Source organism: Plenodomus lingam (assembly GCF_022343315.1).
Source record: "Plenodomus lingam strain CAN1 chromosome Unknown contig_14, whole genome shotgun sequence".
Lineage (NCBI taxonomy): Eukaryota > Fungi > Ascomycota > Dothideomycetes > Pleosporales > Leptosphaeriaceae > Plenodomus > Plenodomus lingam.
In genome coordinates, this window is record NW_027093932.1 from 159,671 (window position 1) to 181,705 (window position 22,035).

The window sequence follows — 22,035 nt, forward strand, 5'->3', positions numbered from 1 at the left end:
CCCAACTTCTCTCTCATCTCATACAAACAGCCGCATCCGCTGTCACGCACAGAATGTGCACCTTCATCACCACTACCAACTCATCCCATTGTGCCACGTTGCGGTTAGATTGCATCAGAAAAAAATCCACAATACTTGATTCAGCTTCGGTTGATTGCCCAAGTCCCCAAGTCGGCCATAAACTGTGCTTGGTCTTTGGAACACTTCTGGTTATGCTCATCCTCAGAAAAGCATGGCGTTCGTGTTGAGGTGACAATACGTACAATAACGTTTCCTAGGGCTGCTCTTCTGCTCGCCCAGCATGAGCACAGCTCGGATAGGTTCATACCCGATCAAATATACAGCCAAGCCATGCAGACCTGACTTGCAACTGAGGAGTACCAAGTTGTGCCAAGTTACCATCAGGGTTTGCCTTTGCCATCTGAGGCTATGCAGATTCCTGCCCGTCTCTTGTTTCAGCACGCTGAAACCGTGTTCGCTTCACAACCCCCGCCTGCTTGCAACTCTGGCTTCTCGATCAAGCGAACCTCACCACTTTCATTCCTCCTCCAACCCTACATGTTGCAAATTCTCTGACATATATCGTCAGGGTAACACTCCCGCGAGCCGGCAGTAACAGTTGACTGTTCCTTCAGACTGTTCACTCTTGATTGGACCGCTCTGCAAGGCCACCGCCACAAACTTAGACACTTGCTCAAGCACGTTCACATTCTTAGGTATTTTCTACTCTGACGGGTGGCCGGCACCTGTCTTTGTTCGAGATTGGTGGGGCGAGCCTGTCACTATTGCTCTGCCTAGACGTCTATCGGCATCAGGCAGTGGGCGCCATGACCGAGGCCCTTTGAATTGGCCCCATCAAACACTTCCAAGAATGAGCTTATTCGAATGGAAATGTTTGAATCTGGAGCCATGATCTGATTCTACCGCATACCTTACGTACTCAGCTCCGGTATATAGCCCCCAGGCCCAAATGGAACGACTTTGGCATCCTATCTATCAAGTCTCTTCTCATTGACCTTCCTTTCATTCAGTGCAGTGCACTAATCTTTAATCTGCTGAGCTGTGCTCTTCATTCGTTCCTTTATCATTCTACCCTCGATCTAGCATTGCAATTTGTAATTACCCCTGTTCAACTTCAACTCACGAGCTCGTCATGAAGACGGTTTACCCACTCCTTACTTTCTTCTCTGCCGCCATCGTCGCGGCCGGCCCAGTACCTAAACATGCCATCCGAACCAATGTTGAAGCGCCAACGCGTATTCACGTACGCACCGAGCATGTCGTAGAGCCTGCTCCAGCGCCTGCTCATATGCCGGCACCTGTTGATGCGGAGGCAGAAAAGCAGCGCTTAGCTGACGCAGAACACAAAGCGGCCGCAGATGCGATGGAGTCTATGCATGTGGCAAAGGCGCAAGCAGAGGATAAGGCACATCAAGAGGCCGCTGCAAAGATGGAGGCGGAGCATGTTGCCAAAGCGGAGGCCGAGGCCAAAGCACATCAAGAGGCCGCTGCGAAGATGGAGGCAGAGCATGTGGCTAAAGCAGAGGCCGAGGCCAAAGCACATCAAGAAGGTATGTATGAGACAGTGTTTTAACACACAATCACCTGTGGTAATACAGCTAACCCAGTATAGCCGCTGCTGCCATGGAGCAAATGCATGCTCAACAAGAAGAAGCCAAAGCTGCCGAACACAAAGCTCAAGCAGATGCTATGGAGAAGATGCATGCAGAACAGGAGCAGGCAAAGGCGGCCGAACACAAGGCTGCTGCCGACGCGAAAGAATTGGAACACCAGCAGCAGGCCAAAGAGATGGAGGCTATGCACGTCGCTCAAGAGATGGCCAGCATCGAAAACCAAAAGGCTAAGCAGACAGCTGCACCTATCGCGCACATGCCATCGCCGCCAGTTGTCGAGGAAACACCACCTATGGTCGAACACAATCCCCCTTCGAATGCTGTTCATGAGACACCAGCAGTTGTGGCCCCTGAAGCTCCTCCCGCAAACCATCCATCACCCCCAGCTATGACTGCCCATCCCGATATGCCACCAGCCCCCGAACACCCAATGCCAATTGCTGAACCTCCAGCTGTAACTCACGTCCCTTCACCAGCCAACATGACCATCATGTCTCCCGCTCCACCGGCACCCATCGCTACTGAAAGCTTTTCCCTGGTCATGGGCGAGGCTGTAGCATCCTCAGCTACACACGCTCCAGCCATGCATACTGAGCCCCCCACCCCTCCCATGGCTAACGGTAATGCCAACTCTACTGCTCCAAATCTTGCTGAGCAGCCTGCTCAGACACCACCTATGGAAGCCCCGGCCGCGGAAATGGAGCAGCAGCAAAAGGCCGAAGAGGAAGCCCAGAACGAGGCTGGAGAGGAAGCTCAGAACGAGGCTGGAGAGGAAGCTCAGAACGAGGCTGGAGAGGAAGCTCAGAACGAGGCTGGAGAGGAAGCTCAGAACGAGGCTGGAGAGGAAGCTCAGAACGAGGCTGGAGAGGACGCCAAGCAGGCTGGGGAAGAGGAGCAGATGAACCAAGACAATCAGGATACAGCAGGTGAATCAAACAACCAAGAATCTGGCCAAGCCGCCCAGCCTGAGGTGCCAGTGGAGGCTGTAGAGTCCGAACCTGAGCCTGCTGAACCTGAACCTGCACAGGCCGGTCCGGCGCCTGCTGAGGATGCAAAGCCCGTTGTCGAATACCCCGCAGGATTCCTAACTGGTGCAAAACGTGCAATGAAGCTATGATGGATTTTCGACAGAGGCGGAGTCGGAGTGTGATTTGACGGTCGGGGGGTTGGGACCATCTAGTTCTCTTGTTTGCTGATCTCTACAGCAGTGTTTGAAAAGGCCTTGGAATGGACCTTGACAAAGTATATCGACGATTATAATTATCTATTTGCTACAATATCATGGGCATCATCCTCGAAGATACTGTTTCAAGAGTGGATTTGTGAAGATGAAATTGAGCAATAGTCTTAGTTCTCAGATATGCATCAACCTTGACAAACTCGTTAACTAATTTTACCCTTAAACCCCTGCTTTTGCCTTTTCTAGGCAAGATCTACTTTGTGTACTATTTCATACCCTTTAAGAAATCACACCTGTGGAAATGACTAGTTTCCTGCCTTCTCTTCTTCCTTTTGCAGTTCTTCCAGAACACGAACCTATATTGAGAGAAAAAGTGACTAGGAGAGATTCGCTGAAAATGCTTGAGTTGAGTTTCTATCCACTGGTCAAGTTTTACGGAGTTAAGTTAGGAGTATGCATGATTTCTGCTAATATCAGATAATCGCAAACTAGTGCAGATCTCTGTGAAAAGAAACAAAGCGATGTGGATTTCACTCTTCTCCCACATCCCACAATGATGTGGTGGCAAGATCAGCTTACACCTGTTGTATGATGACAAATACCGCAAGTGCATAGTCCAAGTGTACACAAGAACAGAATCCGAACATTGTACTGATTGATATTGAAAAAGTACACAGTAATACCATGTCGGACTTTGTGCGTATCTAGAGTTGCGCAAATCGGGGGGCTTGCTTTGTCGGCTCGCTGCTGTGTGTACTTGCGCAACCTGACACGTGCTCGAGTGATGTCATTCAGGCTGCTGCTTGTTTGTGTTGTAGCACCGCCCACGGCCAAAAAAAAACATCAGCACGAAACTTGTGTGCTGAGTCTGCATGATGGGATGCGAAATATAAGTAACAAGGCTGGTTGGGAACTCTTGTTGCAGTGCTACTGTGCACCGTTGGTGATTGGGACCTGAAGGGGCACCATGAGGGTGGCCTGCAGGACGCACAGGCTTCCTGCGGCTGGAGTTCGAATGATATAACTTGGTCGTGCCCAACAAAAGCTTTCATGAAATCCCCAACTACCATACTACCGTAAACTCCCAGAGTCATTGCAGCCCTGCAAACTTCTCCCCTTACCGTCCGATACCACGAAGTCAGAGCCCAGCATTTGCATCAACCATGCTCTCTCCAACCGTCATCTTTGGAATAGCGTTGATCGCCGTAGCCTCCGCCTTTCCCCAACCGAACGCCGGCACAATTGCCGCACGAGCAGGCGGTCCAGCCATCGTGCCCGTCCCCAGCAGCTGTAGTGTGAATAGCCCGCTGCCCACTCCGGCAGACAGCTCCTACCTTCCCGCGCCTGCAACAGACGGCGATATACTATACAGCGCCTTCTACCCGTCCTACACGACGAACAAGACCGAAATGGCCGAGAACTGCTTATTCCAATGCTACGGCTACGGCAACCACACTGAATGCAAGACTGCCTACTGGGCGGAAAATGTTCCTACGCCATCGGGATACTATGGTACACCTGGCGGAGACTTGTCCACGGCTTGTATCTTCTTCACGAGACCGCTTTCAGCGAGCGATTTTGTGGTTGCACCGGTGGGTCAGGCCACGGATGCTTATGCGGGTAACATTGCGTGTTGATGCGGGGGTGTGGCGGATCTGAATGAACATGATATCTACTGTACCATGCACAGTCCGTTGCTTCGAGGTCTAGGCTGTCTCTGTAATTCAAGCTTCTGCGCAAGTCTTGCGAATTGGGATAGGCGAGGAGGATATAATTAGCGTATACTTGGGTATTTTGGACGGCGCCTGCATCCTACCGTACATTCTGCATTCGCTTTTCACTCTTTTCTTAGTACCAAACTCTTGGTGTCGTTTTGTCGTGATATTTCTCCTGCAGCTACCTATTGAGAGTGCCCTCGAGCCAAACCATACAGTCTGGCTACTTCAACTGCTGGTTAGACTACTGAATGCAAGAGTATCGATATATAGATCCTGATGCTATCGGATACGAACGTCTGCAGTCCAACAGGCATATTATCTGCACAGTTGACAAGACTCTTCGCTTGGTACAACATGCGTCACCACAAATTATAGTTTATCAAAGGAGGCTTTTATATATAATAGAATGACCCCGCCAATGAATCCAATCTTACCCCACAACTAAAGTTAACTATGGCGGAAAACTTGACGTTATGGCCGCAATCATGCTTTGCACAAGAACAATGTTCATGTCTCATGTGCCCACCAGAGCTAACAGTACCTACCAGTACCGGTAGGTGTTGCGCCCACCAACGGGGTCATTACGAGGCCTTGCGGGTCCGACGATACCCATCAAGTCCTCAGAATCTAATGGATTATGAGAAACATCCATCTAGTTTATCCTGAGCGATGCAACTATACCACAGCATCTTTCCATCCAAAGGCTCAACCCCATGCGTGGGGGAAAAATTGTCTATTTTTGGAGTGATACGAAGGAACGTCAACTCCATCAGGATTGAGCGTCATTCAAGCTTTACCGGTAACTAACCTTTCCAGCCACATGCCGCACAGACAGTTACCTTCCTACGCTACCGTAGCAACAGACAAGTCTAGCACGGTACCGTAGCAAACATGCATCCGCACCACTATTCCCATGGATTTGCTCCTGGCGCAATCGAACGGCGTTTTGAAGCGCTGGCCAAGCAGTTGCAACGTGCCGTCGAAGAACGCTTTTTTCCTTCGGACAAATGTGTGGACCTGCACCAGTTTGGAAGCGCGAGGTCAGGATTGCGTGCGCTATGCAACCTGCTCCTCTACGCATAGGTACCGGTATGGTGTCGCCTGTTCCTCTGTTGAACCGATCGGTCGATCTGAGCTGTTGCACTTGCATCTCCAGCATCTCCTACGAGCGTGCCCTTGCAATGGTACTGTGTATGGTAGGTATCGTTTATCACCGCGGCCGCCCCGGTGTTCTCGCAAACTGGACATGACTCATGGCAAGTCTGGGGGTTATGTACATGGACATATCTACTCGGGGAAGCAATTCACGCGGCGATATCGGCACCAAGCATGCCAGCTGATGAAAGCTTACCTCCCAGTGGTGTGGTTCTGGCCAGCTTTGCAGACCAGGAAGGCTCATATTAGATGCTGTAGCCGAGCAGACAGGGTCGAAGTCGCGTACTGTGCTCTACAAGCTGACATGATTACATCCCAAGAGGAGGGGTGCCAGCCTATGAGAATTGTTACCAAATGCGGTACGGGAGCAATAGTGCGATGCAGGGTGCACACCGGTGACATGGTGAAGCGAGCTCCTCTTCTCTGACGTACGGTAGCTATCCGCTCGAGCGTGAGCGGACACCATACTGGATTTAAGAATGAGAGTCATTTGCCACTCTCGTCGAGGCGGTTCCGCCTCTGATTGTGGCTCAGTCACTTTCGCGGTCTCGGGAATGATGGAGTAAAGTGCTTGGTCACATCAATGACAAACTCGCAGTATCAACGCGCCTATCGATAGCGTACGTATAGATGGAAAAAGTAACTCTAACGTCTCCTGACTGAGTGATGTTGACTTGTATATACTTAATAAATTACAACCCGTAAAGCCCGTATGCATAAACGGATTGCTCTCAAAAGCACCCATAGGTTTCCTCGCATGATAAGCGTAACAAAGCATACCCTTTTCCAAACGCCGTAACTATGAGATCGACAAAAGGGCTACAACTGCAATGTAACAAAGGGTATAGAGAAGGCAAAGAAAGTTAGCTCCTCACAAAGCACCATGGACCGATTGCGAACACGATACAGTATCAGGCATTCTCTGTCTTTACAGGTGTCACGCTCTTGAATTCGCCATGAAGAATCTCAAGCAGCTTTCTGAGAGTATCTGAACTGCTATTCTTTTGACGAGTGCTCTTTCCATCCTCATCATCTCCTTCGGCATCGTCATCTTGTAGCAGTAGCTCAACGGTCTTCAGCAGCTTCTCATATGCGCCGTTGAGTTCCGTATGTGATAGTTCAAGCTTAGCGTACTTTTGGCTTAGTACAGAGAGTTGAGCCTCAAGGTCGCGGGCATGCCTTTCTTTGCGCTCACGGAAGGCCCGCTGAGCCGCACGATTCTGGGCTCGTCGACGCTGTTTCCCGGTCAGCTCCTACACTCAGAACAGATGTCAGAATCAACCTACCCCGGAAGTTGTGTGTGTCCTTTCGTTCGATGGGGAGCTGTGGACTGGCACGAGACTTGGTTCCCTATGTTGGGGTGGCCGCGGACTGCAGTATGGACTGTCATGATCGGATCCAAAGTCTGATGGGGTCATTGGCATGGGATATGACCCAAATTGCATCTGCTCGTCTACAATCTGAGGGTAGAAACTGTGGTGTATTGGCGCAGGAAAGTATTCGTATGTGGGAGACACCTTTTACGATTCAGTGACAGGAGAGTTCGGTGCTTTGAGCTTAGACTTACAGGTGAACCGCTCAGACTTGGAACCTTTGCGAGATCCGGAGGCATGTCGAATACGGTGGTTTGATGCGATGGAGCGATATAGGTTCCCTGCGCCATCCAGTATTCGAATGAGCCAGAGTCCATGGCGGCGGTCTATCTCCTCGAGATGTCTTGGAGGATAAGGTAGTATAGTATGTGCACGTGCTCCACGATAGTTACAGCTTCGAACGTCCCACTATAGGATAGCAACTGCGACCGAGTAATCCCAGGGCTTGTTGAGTTTGGGGTGAATGGATGGTTGTGCTGGATGTCGAAAGATAAATTTGCTTAGATGGTGGGGAGAGGCTTACACAATGGCGAGGAAGTCGAGAACTTATACAACTGGTAAGAGGACGCGCAATTGCTCAGCGGTATTTACTCGTCAACGCACTGGCGATGGCAGCCGACCGACGGAGCAGGGTTGGAGTGCGTTGCTGCAAGCCTGCAAGCTTGTCCGCAGTTAACGGCCATAATGGACCCTTGACAAGGTGGCTGCTGGGAAGAGGACAGGCCTAAAGCCGCTGTAATGGACGTAGTATTCCATCCTCGCTTCCGAGTAAGTCGTTCGGATTATGGTCCCACAGTACGGGCTGCATCTCGAGAAAAGCTATTCTCGTCCTCGAGTGGTTCGTTGAGTATCACAACGACAGTTGGAGGACAAGGGTGTGCTTGCAACGGTGGTTGGAGACGAGCACTAAACCGCTTCGAGTCTTTGATAAAATCGTGGCGTCCCATGGGGGCTGCACCTTGACAGCTCCCAACGAGCGAGGCGCGCAGTGTGCCGGCCATGTAATTCCTGCTGTCTAACAATAAGACATGGCTTCTGGAAGTTATGCCCCGCTTAAGAAATGCCCCGTTTGGGCTTAAAGCAGTGTAAGGCTGAAGACAACCAAGGCATAGCAACCGGGAGCTTCATCTTCCTGATTGGTAACTTGAGTCATGGGCACAATATACCGTGTCTTTGCTGGGGTCTTGTATCCAGCCTTGTGTATGTATGCCGAAGCAGATGGGCCTTGCAGCAGAGGAGTGTAGTACCTGTTAGGATTTGACCACAATTCAAGGCTGCGATAAACCTGAGGAGATTCCATATGTACTATGCAAGGGCACAACTCGGAGGCACCAAGATGGTAGCATACTGCAGAGTCTCACGCTTCGTTGCTGTAATTCGCAGGCCGAGATTCGGTCGAAGTGTGAGCTCAGGCTAACCAGGAGTGATCCAATGTGCAGATGGAGTGTAAGCAGCCGTCACCGCCCTTCTGTTCGGATAGACATGCTCCATGCAATGTACAGTAGGTCTTTGACGCTTCCTGCATGATCTTCTGGGCCTATGGATATGACGTTGTGCGGCCATGTCAGTATACCTCAGTTGCAGTATTGCTCGTACTGTCTCCTTGACATGGTCAATATCGCGAATGCTAGAATGGTGTTTAGTGGTAGTAATTGCTAGCCCAACCAAGAGACTGCGCTCCGTGTTTTACCGTGTATTGCGTTATCGTGAAGTGACAGGCTGTAGGCAGCGAGATATGTATGTGTTGGAACTTGGATCGGTGAGGGGGAAGCACAAGTTGAGCAGGCGGCTGTGCTAGCAATTTCGATCATGTGTCCAATCACAGCATGCTGAGTCAGCCACCCGATGCTATCATCAGTAGCCCTGTGGCATTTCTTAGAAACTGTGGTCGGTCATCTTACATATGAAGTATCGCTGCTCATCTTCCGTTCACGGCCCGGTTCACGGCCCCAACGATTCCCAAACTACGATTTTCCCCTTTGCCGCCCGGCTCAAGTCGGAGCTTGATAGTCATCCGAAGCAAAAGCCTACCGCCGTCACCAGATGCAACATGCCTTGCAGGGTAATTCGCCATTCAAGGTTAAATTACGATTCCTTGTGGGATATGACATGCATCTAGAAACGCAGTTTGATAGGAAGCACCAGGGAAACGCTCCCAAACAACAGTTGCGTTCCCTGGACCCGGATATCGATTGTAGTCGTTCAGTCTGTAATGCTGCTGGTTAGATTATCCGTTAATGACAGTATCCCGTCACTGGCAATTACTAGACACAATCTCAAATACTGCTCTGTGTATGTAAAGATTGATACATCTGACTGGAATCGATTAGATCAACTGGTGATTTAATCAACTGGTGATTTACATGAACTATGGTACCTACCCGGCGAACCCCGCGTCACGACATCAGCCATGCCGCTGTCCCGCTGCAGAGACAACCATGTGTTGTCTCTGCACCGTAGCTGGTAATGCACCTTCGTCTTATGTTTTAGCCACCCTATAGGGATGGCCAATCTTTGATTGGGCCAGCGGGGAACCATCGAATCAGACCCTTGTACGATAAGATCCAGCAATCCGCCCTTGAGGCCTGTTTGGGTTTCTATTGCTTCTACGCTGCATTTTGTAGGTGTTATCTTTAAGGCCATTGAACACAACTTCAGCTTGCCTATCGCATGCAGCATGTGGCCAAAGAATCACATTGTGTGGCTGGTATGGTAACCAATCCGAAAGGTTCTCTGATGTGGCTTGGTGTTTATGCTAGAATGAATATTCCGAAATATTCCAGCCATGATCAATCTAACATGGCATTGCAATTCGCTTTAGCATACTCTGTTTGGTCAGCCCAACTTTTGGTTTTCATCTATGGCTAGTCCGAGCTGGGCTGGTGGTATCCCATCACAATTCTCTCGGAACTCATGCTCACGTGTAGCTCCTCATCATGTTCTCACCTGCTGGTATGCATTTTAGTCCCTATAGGTCGGGCAAGAAGTCCCAATTCAGTGCGGCTTGCTTGATGGTTGTTATGGATACTATGAAAACCTGTAACTACTGCGCAATTTACAACAATGCTTTCCTTCCCAGGAGCCTTTGCATCCCTAACAAGCCCTCGAATCTTCTGACTACAGGAGCGGTTCGTGTCTTCTGCAAGGAAATGATGACATCGTGTCAACTTACCTTGAGCGATCGCGGAACTTGGTTGTCCCAGCAGGATTCTTCAAGCGCATGAAGAATAACAGACCTTGTCAACTTCCTTGATGATGCATACCATGGACCACTGCATGCCCGTGGCGTAAAGATTCATCTTACACATCATAAAAAAAATGTCATGCAAATGATCGGAGCGCAAGGTACGTATGCAGCAATCATCTGAGCCCTACGATAATTGAATACCGCATCAAAGGGCAGGATTGGTGTAGCATATGTTCCGGGACTATGCTGCGGACGCATAGGGTAGATGGAAGGCACATATTTATGGTAGGATGCGTCAAGGGCAGGCTTTGGCGCATGGCGTGTGGCGACTGGCGGGATTCATATCGGGGACAGGCCGAACTTTGCAGGGGAGAGCATTGTGAGTGGCGCACGGGTTTGCTGAGTGTGAGGAGCAACATTTGGTCGCTGTCGTTCTGTGGAAACTTTGGGCAAATCGGAATCTGAATCGCATGGCTGCTGTTGCGTAGCAGATAGTCATGGACTGATGGGCTGCTGCTGCAAAGGAGATCGATGACTGCTTGGGGTGGTCTTCGGATGGCTCAATAATTGGCAGGGGCTTACCTTGGCTTTCACCTTGACACCACGCATCCAGGAGAAGTGCCAGTAATCTTGAAAATCTCGCTGTCGAGTTACTACAGAGCATTAGCGAGCGAAAGCGCAACTTTCGCTATATTTTCGGTTCGTTTCAAAATGCCTCATCGCTATACAGAGAAAAGCAAGACAAGGGGGGATACCTCACAGTGTCCACAAGCCACTGCGTCGCTTGTCCAATGGATAAACGAGTAGTACTGCCATGAACAGTCCAACGGTAATACCTATAGCGATCTGAATCATAGACGCTGCAACGTTGAAAACGATAGCGTTCAAGCTGTCCGTAGTAGACTGACTTGTGGTGTTAGTCCCGGTCCAAGCGCGCTATATCATACATGACTCACGTCTACTGCTCCTTTAGAGCCTTGGATCAGCGCTGCTGCTGTCTTTAGGGCGGAGTTGATGCTGCCGCTCGAAGCGAGCGAGCCGGGTACTTGGACATAGACTGCAGGGAGTAGGACGGCAGCGGCGACACCATGACGTAGCCGACTGTACAAATTGGCCAGGATGCCAATGGTAAATGCACCGAATGTATAGGCGATGGGTGCGCTGGATGAAAACTTCTTGTTTGCGTAGAAGTTTACAATATAACCGGCGAATGCTATGAGGACCATGGCTGGCATCTGCTTGTACTTGGCCTGGACGGTGAAGGTTGTGAAGAAGACGTAGAGGGGAACGAAGAGAAAGTTCCAGTAGGGATTCAGTGGGTTCTGGCATTGTGTCGAGTTGGTGGCGTTGGAGTCTATTGCGCCGTAGATGGCTGTACCAACAGTGATGCCATAGCCCAGAAAGAGAGAGTAGATTATGGCGAAGACGAGGCGGATGGAGCCGGGTACAATTGCGCGTGACTGTAGCTCAAGGGCTGAACAGAGGACGAGCTGTGGGGAAGGGGTTAGCATTATGAAGTACAGCTGAGAAGACCAGTGGAACCAACCCAGCCTGGGAGGATCATGGCGATGGCGCTCTGGGCAATGGCCGAGAAGCAAAAGAGGTTGCCGTTGTTGATGCTTCCAAAAGCACGGGCAAGGAAGCTCATCAAGATGGTGGCGGAAATCTCGAACACTGTGCTGTACGTCTTAGACAAGGGCGCAATGACCAGCTGCAGGAGACCTAGGAGACAACCTAGGACAAAGATGACTGGCATGTCGACCCAGCGGGCCTTGAAGAAGACGGAGATGGCAGCACTTGCCAGGCCATACATGATGACTGTGAGCCAGACGGGATGACAGTCTGTTGCATTGATGATGGTGTCGAGACGAGCCAGAGCTTCATCTAGGTCAATGAGGTCGTGAAGCACCTCTTTGTAGATGTCATGCGTGTCCTTGAGCTTGCCGAGATTGACGCCCTGAACGGTACGGACCATTTTGACCTCTGCAGTGTGAGAATATCTGTCATCAAAGCAAATCAGCATGCAACCGGGGATGTAGAGAAACTGGCTGTTGATCTCGAGCACTTTGGCAGTCGTTGCCAAGTACTCTTCGAGTCGGTGTGTTGGGGCGCCAAAGAGCATGAGAGCGCGGCACATGCGGATGATGTATTGCTGGCGCTTGAGGATGTTGGCGACGTGGACCTTGATGCGCACATCCTGGTCTTCCCTGGCCTTGACCACCTTGGCCAGGAGGCCGCTGCTGGTGCGCCTGTGGTAGCGAGGACGCACGGCGGCGTCTTGCTTCTCCATGTTGGGATTCGCCAGCTTGGCTGAGGCGCCAATGAGTGTGGCCAGTGTTTCTTGCGAGGGAACGGCCTTGTCTGCCTTGTACCACTTGCGCCTGTTCGAGGGTGTGGCCGCGCCTGATGAGGATGCGCATGGGGGGCCAGGCGATACCCTGCCGGCCTCAGAGGGGGTGTCGGCTGTCGTGGCAGGAACTGATGGTGATGGCGGTGGCATGGGTGTTCTGTAGGCCTGAAGCAATTGGTAGAAGATGCCGCCATTGGTACTGCTCGTCACTGCATAGGCCTCGTCCTCGTCTTCGCCCTGGTGGGTCTTGTTCTTGCCCTTGCCCTGGCCCTTGCCTTTGTCAGTAGAGGAGGTCGTTTGTGGAGGCGGCCGGCAGACGTCCTTGGTGTGGCCGTGGGTGTATTCATGGTGTGCAAGAAGCAGCTCTTCGGCCTCGGCCGTGTGCTGGTCGCTGTTATGCGAGGGCGAGCCAGTGCTGGTCACTGGGGGGGCAAGGTGATCCTGCAGTGGGGGAGGTTCTGGGACGTCGGTAGCGGTATCAGCAGCGCTGTTGAAGCGCACGCGCGTCTTGCCAGTCGTCCATGGCAATGGCAATGGCGTCGATGTCGATGTGATTGTCGTTGTCATTGGCGTTGATGTTGTCGTCGACGTTGACGTTGGCTCGTCTTTGGAGGGCTGAATGGGCTGCAGTTCGTGAGCAGCGTCATCGTCATAGGCCGGGTGGGAGGATCGGCAGGAACGGGTCGGCGAGGACTCCATTGAGAAGCAATGTCTGCTCCTGTCTGTCTGTGCTGTTTTCGTGTGCGCGTATCCGCGTAACCTCTACCTCTTGAATGATGGCAGCTACAGTACGACTGGGGAGATTGATGTAGAGCAGCGACAACAGTCTTATAGGAGAACCCGGTCCTGATCACATACCGCATACCCACAGTAGCTGCTAGCACAGTACCCATCTCACGTGCCGCGAGTACATGGATTCCGTGGGAAGCCGTGAACCCACGCATTGTCTGTCTGTCTGTCTGTGATGGATCGCAGGTGGAGTCAGCGGCCCGAAGCCAGACAGACACTTACATACTACTGAATGTCTGCAATAGGTATACAGACAGTCCACGTGTGGGTAAGCTACACCGTCCTCTAGAGTCTGGACTGTGTGTATTGTGTGTACAATACATATATACTCACCTTTGTGCTCGACTAGGTACTCTTTTACCTAAGACTCCAAGAGTAGTAGGCAGTCGAGAGTCGAGACCTTTCGTTCCCCTCCCCCTCCCCGCAGTGCCTGTTTGTGTTTCCTATAGCAAATTACCTACGTACAATACTAAAAGTGAGAATAGCGGCCCAATTTGGCAACTCGAACCCAACCTTTGCCTGACCGCTCTGGCTGGCTGGACTTCATGGCTTGGCCAATGCAGATCCCTCTTCTCGTATTCCTGTTGGACCAATGGCGGCAACGACCTCACCGCGGAAGTCTTCCCGATCCATCCTCGTCCCACTCAGAAAAGCTCATCGGCCTAGGCACGGTATAAATATGGTACCTATTGTATTGTATCATAGTGGAGCACTCCATGTAGATACAATGCCTCCATAAGTACTAGACACTGGTACCCATCCCGGCGCAGATCTCGATTGTGCCTACCACCACACCATGAACAATACATACACAGTAAACTACCCCTACCTACTGCATCAGCCGTTACATAAGCCTCAAGACAAAAAAATTGTCATATACAGCTAGAGGTACCAGTAAGCAGTGTGGTTGGTAACTACCGGTAGGTAGGTATAGCTCAAAAGTGAAACGGCTTAGTCACGCCCAGTACGTACCTATAGGTACTGCACACGAAGCAAAATGCTTTACCATTCCATGGTGGGTAAGTGAGCCACCAACAAAGCAAAAAAATCACTCCGAAATCGCCTCCCACATCTGGCCACCAGGTCAGGGAATCAAATTCTCTTTTTGTGTGTTCTGTGTGGACGCTAATGCACTCCTATACTGTACTGCGAGCATCGACAGTGCCTAGTACTACATACACTTTCATCAATCCGATAAACCATCATTCGTTCCAAAATCTCAAGCAACAGACTGTACACGGTTGACAAGCACAGAATCTTGACCTTTTGGCAGACTTCTCATTTTGATTCTGCGACACCCCACCTCATCACTGCCTGCGGGGTCTGCTGAATCCGATCCAGTCTGGTGTGCACTTGGTTGCAGCTGTTAGCCCACCGGCATAAGGCCGTCCAATCAATCTATCAACACAATCACATCTGTCGCCATGGGACAAGCGAGTGTGCTTCACGGAATGACCCCATGGATGTACGCCAAGACACGGCTCGATTATCTGATCGTCCTGCTCTCTCGCCTGCCACTTCAGGCGATCGCCTGTTGTCATTCAATCTGATAAGAAGCGCCTTCATTCTGCTTTCACCCGAGTCGGCAAGCTACGCCCAGCATTTCCCCGAAGCCAAAATTTCATCTCGGCCATGTATTCGACCATTGTGCTCAGTGTTTTGGTAGCGGCCCTTGTGCTGGCATCACGCCGATTCAACCTTCTATCCAGAGTCTTGACGGTAGGACGGCGCCCAAGGACTGGCCTCGACAGTACTCACATGTATACAGTTTTACTTGAAATGGCGAGAGCCGATTACATCGGTAGACGGCCGTCAGAATCTACCAACATTACCATTCGTATGGCCCAATGGGCAAGGCAACGTTGAGAAGTATCTTCACGGCCGAGAAAATAGCGTCCGATGGGGTGCTGAGTACGGCTCGATCTATCGTATCTGGTCAGGATTCCATGGAGAAATGCAAGTCTCCTATCCTTGTCACGGCTCAGATTCACTGTTGACATGTGTTAGCATTTTGACCAACCCAACTGACATAGAGACGGTATTTCGTGACTCTCATACCCACATCAAGGCTAGCGCCAACGACAGTGGACACTACATGTACCAGCTTCTCGGTGTATGTCTTGGACTTGTCAGTAAGAAGGAATGGCAGTCTTTGCGCAAAGCCACCGAGGCGCCCTTTACTCGAATGGCATCGACCACGTACGTTGAGCATGTGCTTGAAGAAGCCAGTAAACATGTTGCCGGCCTGATGGAAAATAAGTTGTCGAAAAAGTGGCTGCTCCATCCTGCCGCAGATCTCAGAATCTACCCCTTTCTCGCTCTCGCAGGTATCTTGTATGGTGAGTTGACGGCAGACTTGAAGCGCAGACTGATAGATATCATTCCTGGAAGAGACTCGGTCTTTGCGCATATGATTCGTGGGGGAGTCACTCGCTACACCTGGGCGAGCCACCTTCCCATCACGGCAAACCGCGAGATGCGCACTTTCAAGGAGGCTTGGGGCAAGTGGAATGATGATGCTCATGCGGAAGCGTTACGAAGAGGCCAAGCAGCACCCATCATCGACATGTACAGTCACCTAGCTCGAGGCACAATCACACGGGAGGCTCTACTACAAACACTCGACGAGATGCTATTTGCCAACTTGGACGTCACTATCGGAGCATTGGCCTGGACGTTTGTATTCATCGCTGCCTACACTCGTGTTCAAACACGACTTCTTTCTGAAATCAAAAATGCAAGTGTGGACCCGGACACCAACAAAGCCTACCTCATGTCGCAGAGCAACTACCTCCACCATATACTCCTCGAAGGCAGCCGTCTTCGGCCCGTAGCCGCCTTCTCCGTCGCACAGGCCTGTCCTACCGCTCGCCAAGTGGGTGCTTTCTATCTCCCCGCAGGCTCAAAGTTTGTAGTCGACGCCCACGCACTCAACGTCCGCGATCCTGTCTGGGCCCCTGACAACACTGCTTTCCGACCAGAAAGGTGGGCTGAGGGCGGCGTGCAACGCGCCAAAGACGTGCGATATTGCTACTGGAGATTTGGATTTGGTCCGAGAGTCTGTCTGGGAAAGTATGTCGTGGATCTTATGATGAAGGCTATTGTGGTCGAAGTGGTTACTAAGTGGGAGGTGAAGCTAGAGGATGATCATGGGGACAAGTGGAAATGGGATGAGGAGACTTGGTCTTTGCCTGCCAATCTGAGGATTGCGTGTGTAAAACGCATGAGCTGATCTATTACGTGTCCTTCAGCGTTTTCGAAAGTTGGCTACGGAAGATAGATGTAAATATGATGTGGACAGAAATCCCTTGCAACAGCCCATTGCATTCAGATGGGACAGGCGTCTACCAATCCCCTAGAACGTCCTCTCAGCAACCACCTGATTCCTCCATCCCAGCAATCCCTTCCACTTCCCTAACCCCCTCCTCGAACCCCTCATCCCCTGCCCACCACCCGCACTTCCCCTTTCCCTCATGAAGGATGCAAGCAGCGAGTCTGGGCTGTCGTGGATTAGGGATATGGATATGAATCCAGATTTTGCGCTTGACTGTTTGACAGCAGCAGGCATCTAATATACCCTGAGTTTCTAGTAATTACCCTTGGAGTCTATATTTTGCTCTATTCTGGTAATTAAAGTTTGGGGCCTTTTCATTCAATATGATTGATTCAAGTTAAAGTGAGTACTCTGTATAAGTTATAACTCAACTACTAGTACCAACCCTCGTTTTGTATATAAAATTACTTTCATTTATTTAACTACTACAGTTCTACGTATTATTCGAGATTGTTTTGCTTAATTCCTTGCCCCATTTGCCCTTGAACTTTCCTCCTTGTTGGAGAATCCTCTCCTGCTTAGTTTCGGCAATCCACTCTCCCCTAAACCTTTGCTTCGGCCGCTGCGCCTTCTCCATCAGAATCCGGTCCTTTGTGCTCTGCTCCCTGCCATTGACGTGGCCCTTCCTCTGTGGGTTTGCTTGACACCAGGCCTGGAGCTGCGACCGAAGTTTAGGTCCCCAGACGTCTTCACCTACCTCAAGATCCGCAAAGGTAATCGCGGGTGTCAGATCCTCTGATTCGGCCGCCCTGCCGAGTGTGAAATTTGCTTGTTGGGTACGAATCAGTCCTACCATGTGAGCGCGCGAGCCGCATGCAATGCCTAAATCATGTGCAAAGCTACGCACATAGAATCCGGAACTGACCGTGAGCCTGACACAGATTGCTGGAGCTGGAGCTGGAGTTTGCTCTCCGGGCCATGGGTACTCGTGCTGTCCCGCATCATACCAGTGCAAACGTGTACACTCATCTACGTGCATCTCCCGGCTTTCCAAAGGCCGCGGTAGCTCTTCACCCTTTTGCGCGTATTCATGAGCCTTTCTCCCGTTGACCTTCAATGCGGAATAAACTGGCGGTAGTTGCAAGATTGTGCCTCTGAATTGTGCCAGCTTACTGTCAACCTCCTCCTGCACGACATGGTCGAATTTTGCTCTCTCCGTAACCACACCAGTACAATCATAGGTATCGGTACTAGCTCCAAACATCACCACAGTCTCATACGTCTTTTTGCAAGCCAAATACTGCTGCAAATGCTTTGTGCCCCTTCCGATGCCAACGATCAGCACTCCTGCAGCAAGCGGATCCAAAGTACCTCCATGACCCAGCTTGAAGACCTGATCGCTGCCTTTGCTTGGTCTTCTAGGTTGCGATTGAAGGAGAGGTGCAAAGGTCTGAGAAGATGCGAAACAGGCTTGCAGTTTTTCGAGCACATCCCCAGAAGAAACATGTGCTGGCTTTGCAACAGCTACACAACGGTCAGCGACTGTGCTGAAGCGTTGGCCTGGACGTTTTACCAAAAACCCCCTCCAGAACAGGCGCCTCTTCTTGCGCCATGTGTTACTGTAGGCGTATTCGTATTGTGGGACAGCGTCAAGTGGGAAGGACTAGCATGCGTGGGTGTTGGATGCCACACCTACGTAGAGTAGAGTACCGGGGTATGGTACGGTAGATAGGCCACTGGCAGTGGCTAAACCACTTTCGGCAAGGCGAACATCCGGGCCTAGCTGCCCCGCTGCTTTCGTGCCTCGTTGTTCCCACAGTCCAGTCAGGATGGACATGCTGTACAGAGTGTGGACTGCTGCGGTAAGTTGAGATTCATTCATCATCAAACGACATTACCTTCGAACACGAGAGCCGTCCACACTCCCCCGAACAACAACAGCGCCGACTTCGGGCGTTGCCAAGCGGCTACCTACGTCTCGGCTTTCGATCGACTCGACGGGCTGTCAACATCAAGAAAAAAAAAACTTGCTGCAGACTCTGTTAAGATAGTTATGGCTGACCAACAGTCAAGTGAATGGCAAGCACCCAGTTGGAACGAAGAGCTCTTCGATCCTCTGTGGATGCCTGATTACAATGCGCTGGACTTTTCGCTGGACTTTTCACTCAATGTTCCTGACGTCAACTCCTCGTTACACGCGACCGAACAAGTGAGCAACAGCAACTTGGATTCTGCGTATGATTTCGCCAATACCTTGGCCGCTAGGATCGACACTCCGCCAGCTCCTAATCGCGCGTTCGACCAGGTCCCGTATCAGACGAGCACGCCACAGGAACGACCGGTACATCATCGTCAACATACACTGCCTCGGCGGCGGAGCAAGTATGTTCTACGTCGAAATAGTAGCAGGAGTAGCCCAGTGGCGATTGCAAGCCCGGGGATCAGCCCTCGTCCATTCGAAGCGCAGCCGCTTACTATGCAGCGCTGGCAAAATTCACCTCCAGAGGATGAAGCAGCCACGCTATCTGCCATTTGCAATGCCCTTGATGGTCGACCCCTCGGTATCTCTCCTCAACACAGCAGGCCATCGAGTCGCGATGCCTTTCGCAAACACCGTGGGCCTTCGTCGACAACAAGCCTTGACTCGGCTGCAAGCGAATCCTCTCTGCGCTCGTGCAACTCGAGCCAATCCGTAGCATCTCACTCGAATCGCCGCAGTCAGACGTCCAAGTCGCGTGTCAAGGCGAAAGCAAAGGGGCGCAACATGTCTGCCGCAGATCGTATCTTCAAGTGCACTTTCTGCTGCGATACCTTTAAGCACAAATATGACTGGGCGCGGCATGAAAAGTCGCTTCATCTCAACATGGAGGAGTGGATATGCACGCCGAATGGTGGCTCTGTGCTATCGCCTTTGACAGGAAGAGTGCACTGTGCATATTGCAACGTTCTTGATCCGAGCCTGGAGCATTTGCAAGAGCACAACCATGCGGCCTGTCTAGAGGATCGAGCCACTCCACGAGTGTTTCGTCGGAAAGACCATCTCGTGCAACACCTACGGCTCTTTCATGGCCTAGAGACTTTGCCATTGATTGATGATTGGAAGGTAGAGTCCATGCCAGTAAAGTCTCGGTGTGGATTCTGCGACATGGCGCTGCGCAACTGGGATGAACGTGCGGATCATCTTGCTGCCCATTACCGAGAAGGAAAGACAATGGCGGATTGGAAGGGAGATCACGATTTCGAGCCTGCTGTTGCTGCGCGTGTGACGAGAGCGTTCCCACCGTGGCTAATCGCATCTCAATCTACCACTCTGGTTCCGTTCTCAGCAACCGATCCAGCAGCTCTTGATCACACAAACCAGCTACTGGCACACGTCAAACTAGAAGCCACGCAAGCTAGAGATGCAGAGACCACAGACTTGGATGCAGGTGAACGTTGGCCTGATTCCAACGTGCAATTTATGCCTTCGCAACAGGAAGTCGATACAGCGACCTTTGCCGACATTCTGAGTAGCCACCTCAGTCGTTTCGCTCGACAGCGGATGTTACAGGGTATCATACCTACCGACGAGATGTTCCAGAATGAGAGTCGGCGATTGTTATTCTATGATGGAGACGATAAATGGAACCAGACGGTAGCCGACGATCCTACTTGGCTGCAGGACTTTAAGCAGCGTTCTGGCTTTGATGGAGGTAGTGGGAGATGATGGTCATGGTCATGGTCATTGAGTTGAGTTGAGTAGTATTGTAGAAGAGGAGAGCACAATTGCATGCAAGGCAGTAGTCCAAGCGCCAGGCCGTAAAGATCAGCGGGGGGGCGCTGCTTCATAGGGGCCGTATGTACCGTAGTAGGCTGTGCAATGTACCTGGGTATCATTGGAACAAGCATGTCGGGGTGTCGAATAGGCATCCATGGCGCGCTGGTTGATTGACGGGATCAATCTACTTGTCTGCGAAGCTTGACGCTCGGCTCACCCCTGCTTGCATTTTGCCCACTTGCGTAACATGGTAAAGGTAGACGCCTCCCAAACGCTCAGTGATGATGATGTCTACTCTAGTATTATGCCTGGTGTCACCGAAGCTTGAGTCTGTACACGGACCTGGAGGCACGAGGTCCCATGAGGTCCCATGAGGTCCCATGAAATCACATGAGTTTACTAGTACGCACTTACAGGACAATGGCCGATGCGCCTCGGGAGCTGGGAGCGAGGAGCCAGGCCAGCCCTTGCCATCCAGCCACAGCCAACCGGGCGGGCACCCGCCGTCATACATACACCAACTCTCTCTCTCTCTCTCTCTCTCTCTCCTGGCCTTCCTGGCTTTCTGGCTGACGCACAACCACCCACAACCTCCAACCACTACTCACCACTCACCCACGGCTAAACCTCTCCACCTTGGAACACACACGCGACCCCCTGGCCCTGGCCCTGGCTCCTGATCCTGACCCGCACCGGGACGCGAATACCAACAGGCTTCAGCGCGCCGGCCCTCAACGTCCCGTCAGCGTCAGCGCCCAGGCTTGTATCACGACCGCCGCTCCTGGCTTGCGATTTGCGAACATGCGCGGCCTTTCCTTGACAAGGACGACGACGACGCTGTTACTGGCGCTAGGTGCGGGCCTCGCAACCGGCGACGACACAGTCACGAGCGGGCGTATCAAGGTGCAACTATTCGCAGCGCCTGGTTATCTCTCCGAGGTATCTGTCGACGCCTACAACAACGTCTGTCTATCGCTGGACAACAACCTCATCGACGGCCTGGTACAGTCCATTCTTGTGGGAGGACACGATGTGGCTACGGTGCTGCAACGCAACGATTCCTGGAATTGTCGCTTCTACGAGTAAGTTGCCTCTACCAGCCAGTCATGCATGCATGCGTGCGTGCCCACTCTATTGACACTACAACAGCAACTACGACTGCGAAGGCGACATGGACACATACTTGACCGTGCCTGACGGCGTCAATAACCTCGGAAGCTATGGCTGGGCCACACGCATACACGGCCTGCGCTGCCGCAACTTTGACCTGGGCGACGACTGAACGTCCTGCATATCTGTCTGAGAGGGAATCGCGTCATGTCCAACGACAACCATGCACGGGCTCACGGGCAATTCGTGCCGCGAGAATCACGGCAGCTGATTTGCTGGTAACCCACCACGACTCGGCTTACAGAATATGCCCGATGCTACCTGGCTCACGCAGCTGCACTCGGCACGCCGTATCGATGCCCCCGTCAGCTGCATCTTGCGCTGGGCATTCAGGTAGTGATAGGATGACGAAACAGGTAGGGAGGGAGGGAAGGGATGGGTGGCGGGTCGGAAGCACGGCGTTCGATGTTATCTGGGTGTAGCCGAGAAGCAAGGTGACGCACCTTGT

The 22,035-nt window shown here is 51.6% G+C and overlaps 8 protein-coding genes across 8 annotated transcripts; 5 read left to right on the plus strand and 3 right to left on the minus strand.

Annotated features, from left to right (window-relative positions):
- Nucleotides 1-1,153: 1,153 nt before the first annotated feature.
- IAQ61_002131 (uncharacterized protein) lies at nt 1,154-2,751 on the plus strand (the record flags this gene model as incomplete). Its single annotated transcript, XM_003833957.2, has 2 exons — nt 1,154-1,571; nt 1,634-2,751. The coding sequence occupies 2 exons, from the start codon at nt 1,154-1,156 to the stop codon at nt 2,749-2,751; spliced, it is 1,536 nt and encodes a 511-aa protein (XP_003834005.2).
- Nucleotides 2,752-3,977: 1,226 nt separating this feature from the next.
- On the plus strand, nt 3,978-4,451 carry IAQ61_002132 (uncharacterized protein; the record flags this gene model as incomplete). The annotated part of the gene is made up of 1 exon (XM_003833958.1): nt 3,978-4,451. One exon carries the CDS (start codon nt 3,978-3,980, stop codon nt 4,449-4,451), a length of 474 nt encoding a protein of 157 aa, XP_003834006.1.
- A 2,147-nt stretch (nt 4,452-6,598) lies between these two features.
- IAQ61_002133 (uncharacterized protein) lies at nt 6,599-7,377 on the minus strand (the record flags this gene model as incomplete). Its single annotated transcript, XM_003833960.1, has 3 exons — nt 6,599-6,922; nt 6,974-7,204; nt 7,255-7,377. 3 exons carry the CDS (start codon nt 7,375-7,377, stop codon nt 6,599-6,601), a joined length of 678 nt encoding a protein of 225 aa, XP_003834008.1.
- A 2,664-nt stretch (nt 7,378-10,041) lies between these two features.
- IAQ61_002134 (uncharacterized protein) lies at nt 10,042-13,797 on the minus strand. Its single transcript, XM_066095413.1, has 3 exons — nt 11,794-13,797; nt 11,204-11,737; nt 10,042-11,150 (listed from the first exon to the last, which is right to left on the minus strand). The coding sequence occupies exons 1-3, from the start codon at nt 13,294-13,296 to the stop codon at nt 11,004-11,006; spliced, it is 2,184 nt and encodes a 727-aa protein (XP_065954249.1). The 5' UTR covers nt 13,297-13,797; the 3' UTR covers nt 10,042-11,003.
- Nucleotides 13,798-15,018: 1,221 nt separating this feature from the next.
- Nucleotides 15,019-16,618, plus strand: IAQ61_002135 (uncharacterized protein; the record flags this gene model as incomplete). Its single annotated transcript, XM_066095414.1, has 3 exons — nt 15,019-15,105; nt 15,155-15,342; nt 15,394-16,618. The coding sequence occupies 3 exons, from the start codon at nt 15,019-15,021 to the stop codon at nt 16,616-16,618; spliced, it is 1,500 nt and encodes a 499-aa protein (XP_065954250.1).
- A 535-nt stretch (nt 16,619-17,153) lies between these two features.
- On the minus strand, nt 17,154-18,273 carry IAQ61_002136 (uncharacterized protein; the record flags this gene model as incomplete). The annotated part of the gene is made up of 2 exons (XM_066095415.1): nt 17,154-18,184; nt 18,234-18,273. The coding sequence occupies 2 exons, from the start codon at nt 18,271-18,273 to the stop codon at nt 17,154-17,156; spliced, it is 1,071 nt and encodes a 356-aa protein (XP_065954251.1).
- Nucleotides 18,274-18,713: 440 nt separating this feature from the next.
- IAQ61_002137 (uncharacterized protein) lies at nt 18,714-20,366 on the plus strand (the record flags this gene model as incomplete). Its single annotated transcript, XM_003833964.1, has 1 exon — nt 18,714-20,366. The coding sequence occupies one exon, from the start codon at nt 18,714-18,716 to the stop codon at nt 20,364-20,366; it is 1,653 nt and encodes a 550-aa protein (XP_003834012.1).
- Nucleotides 20,367-20,429: 63 nt separating this feature from the next.
- IAQ61_002138 (uncharacterized protein) lies at nt 20,430-21,503 on the plus strand (the record flags this gene model as incomplete). The annotated part of the gene is made up of 2 exons (XM_003833965.2): nt 20,430-20,458; nt 21,131-21,503. 2 exons carry the CDS (start codon nt 20,430-20,432, stop codon nt 21,501-21,503), a joined length of 402 nt encoding a protein of 133 aa, XP_003834013.2.
- Between the last annotated feature and the right edge of the window lie 532 nt (nt 21,504-22,035).

Excerpts from the sequence above, each read along its gene's own strand:
- IAQ61_002134 (XM_066095413.1), bottom strand. The coding sequence starts at position 13,296 with ATGGAGTCCTCGCCGACCCGTTCCTGCCGATCCTCCCACCCGGCCTAT. Across the intron at positions 11,738-11,793 it reads CCATGATCCTCCCAGGCTGG|CTCGTCCTCTGTTCAGCCCT; the intron begins GTTGGTTCCACT and ends CCTTCCCCACAG. Across the intron at positions 11,151-11,203 it reads GCTCTAAAGGAGCAGTAGAC|TCTACTACGGACAGCTTGAA; the intron begins GTGAGTCATGTA and ends ACCACAAGTCAG.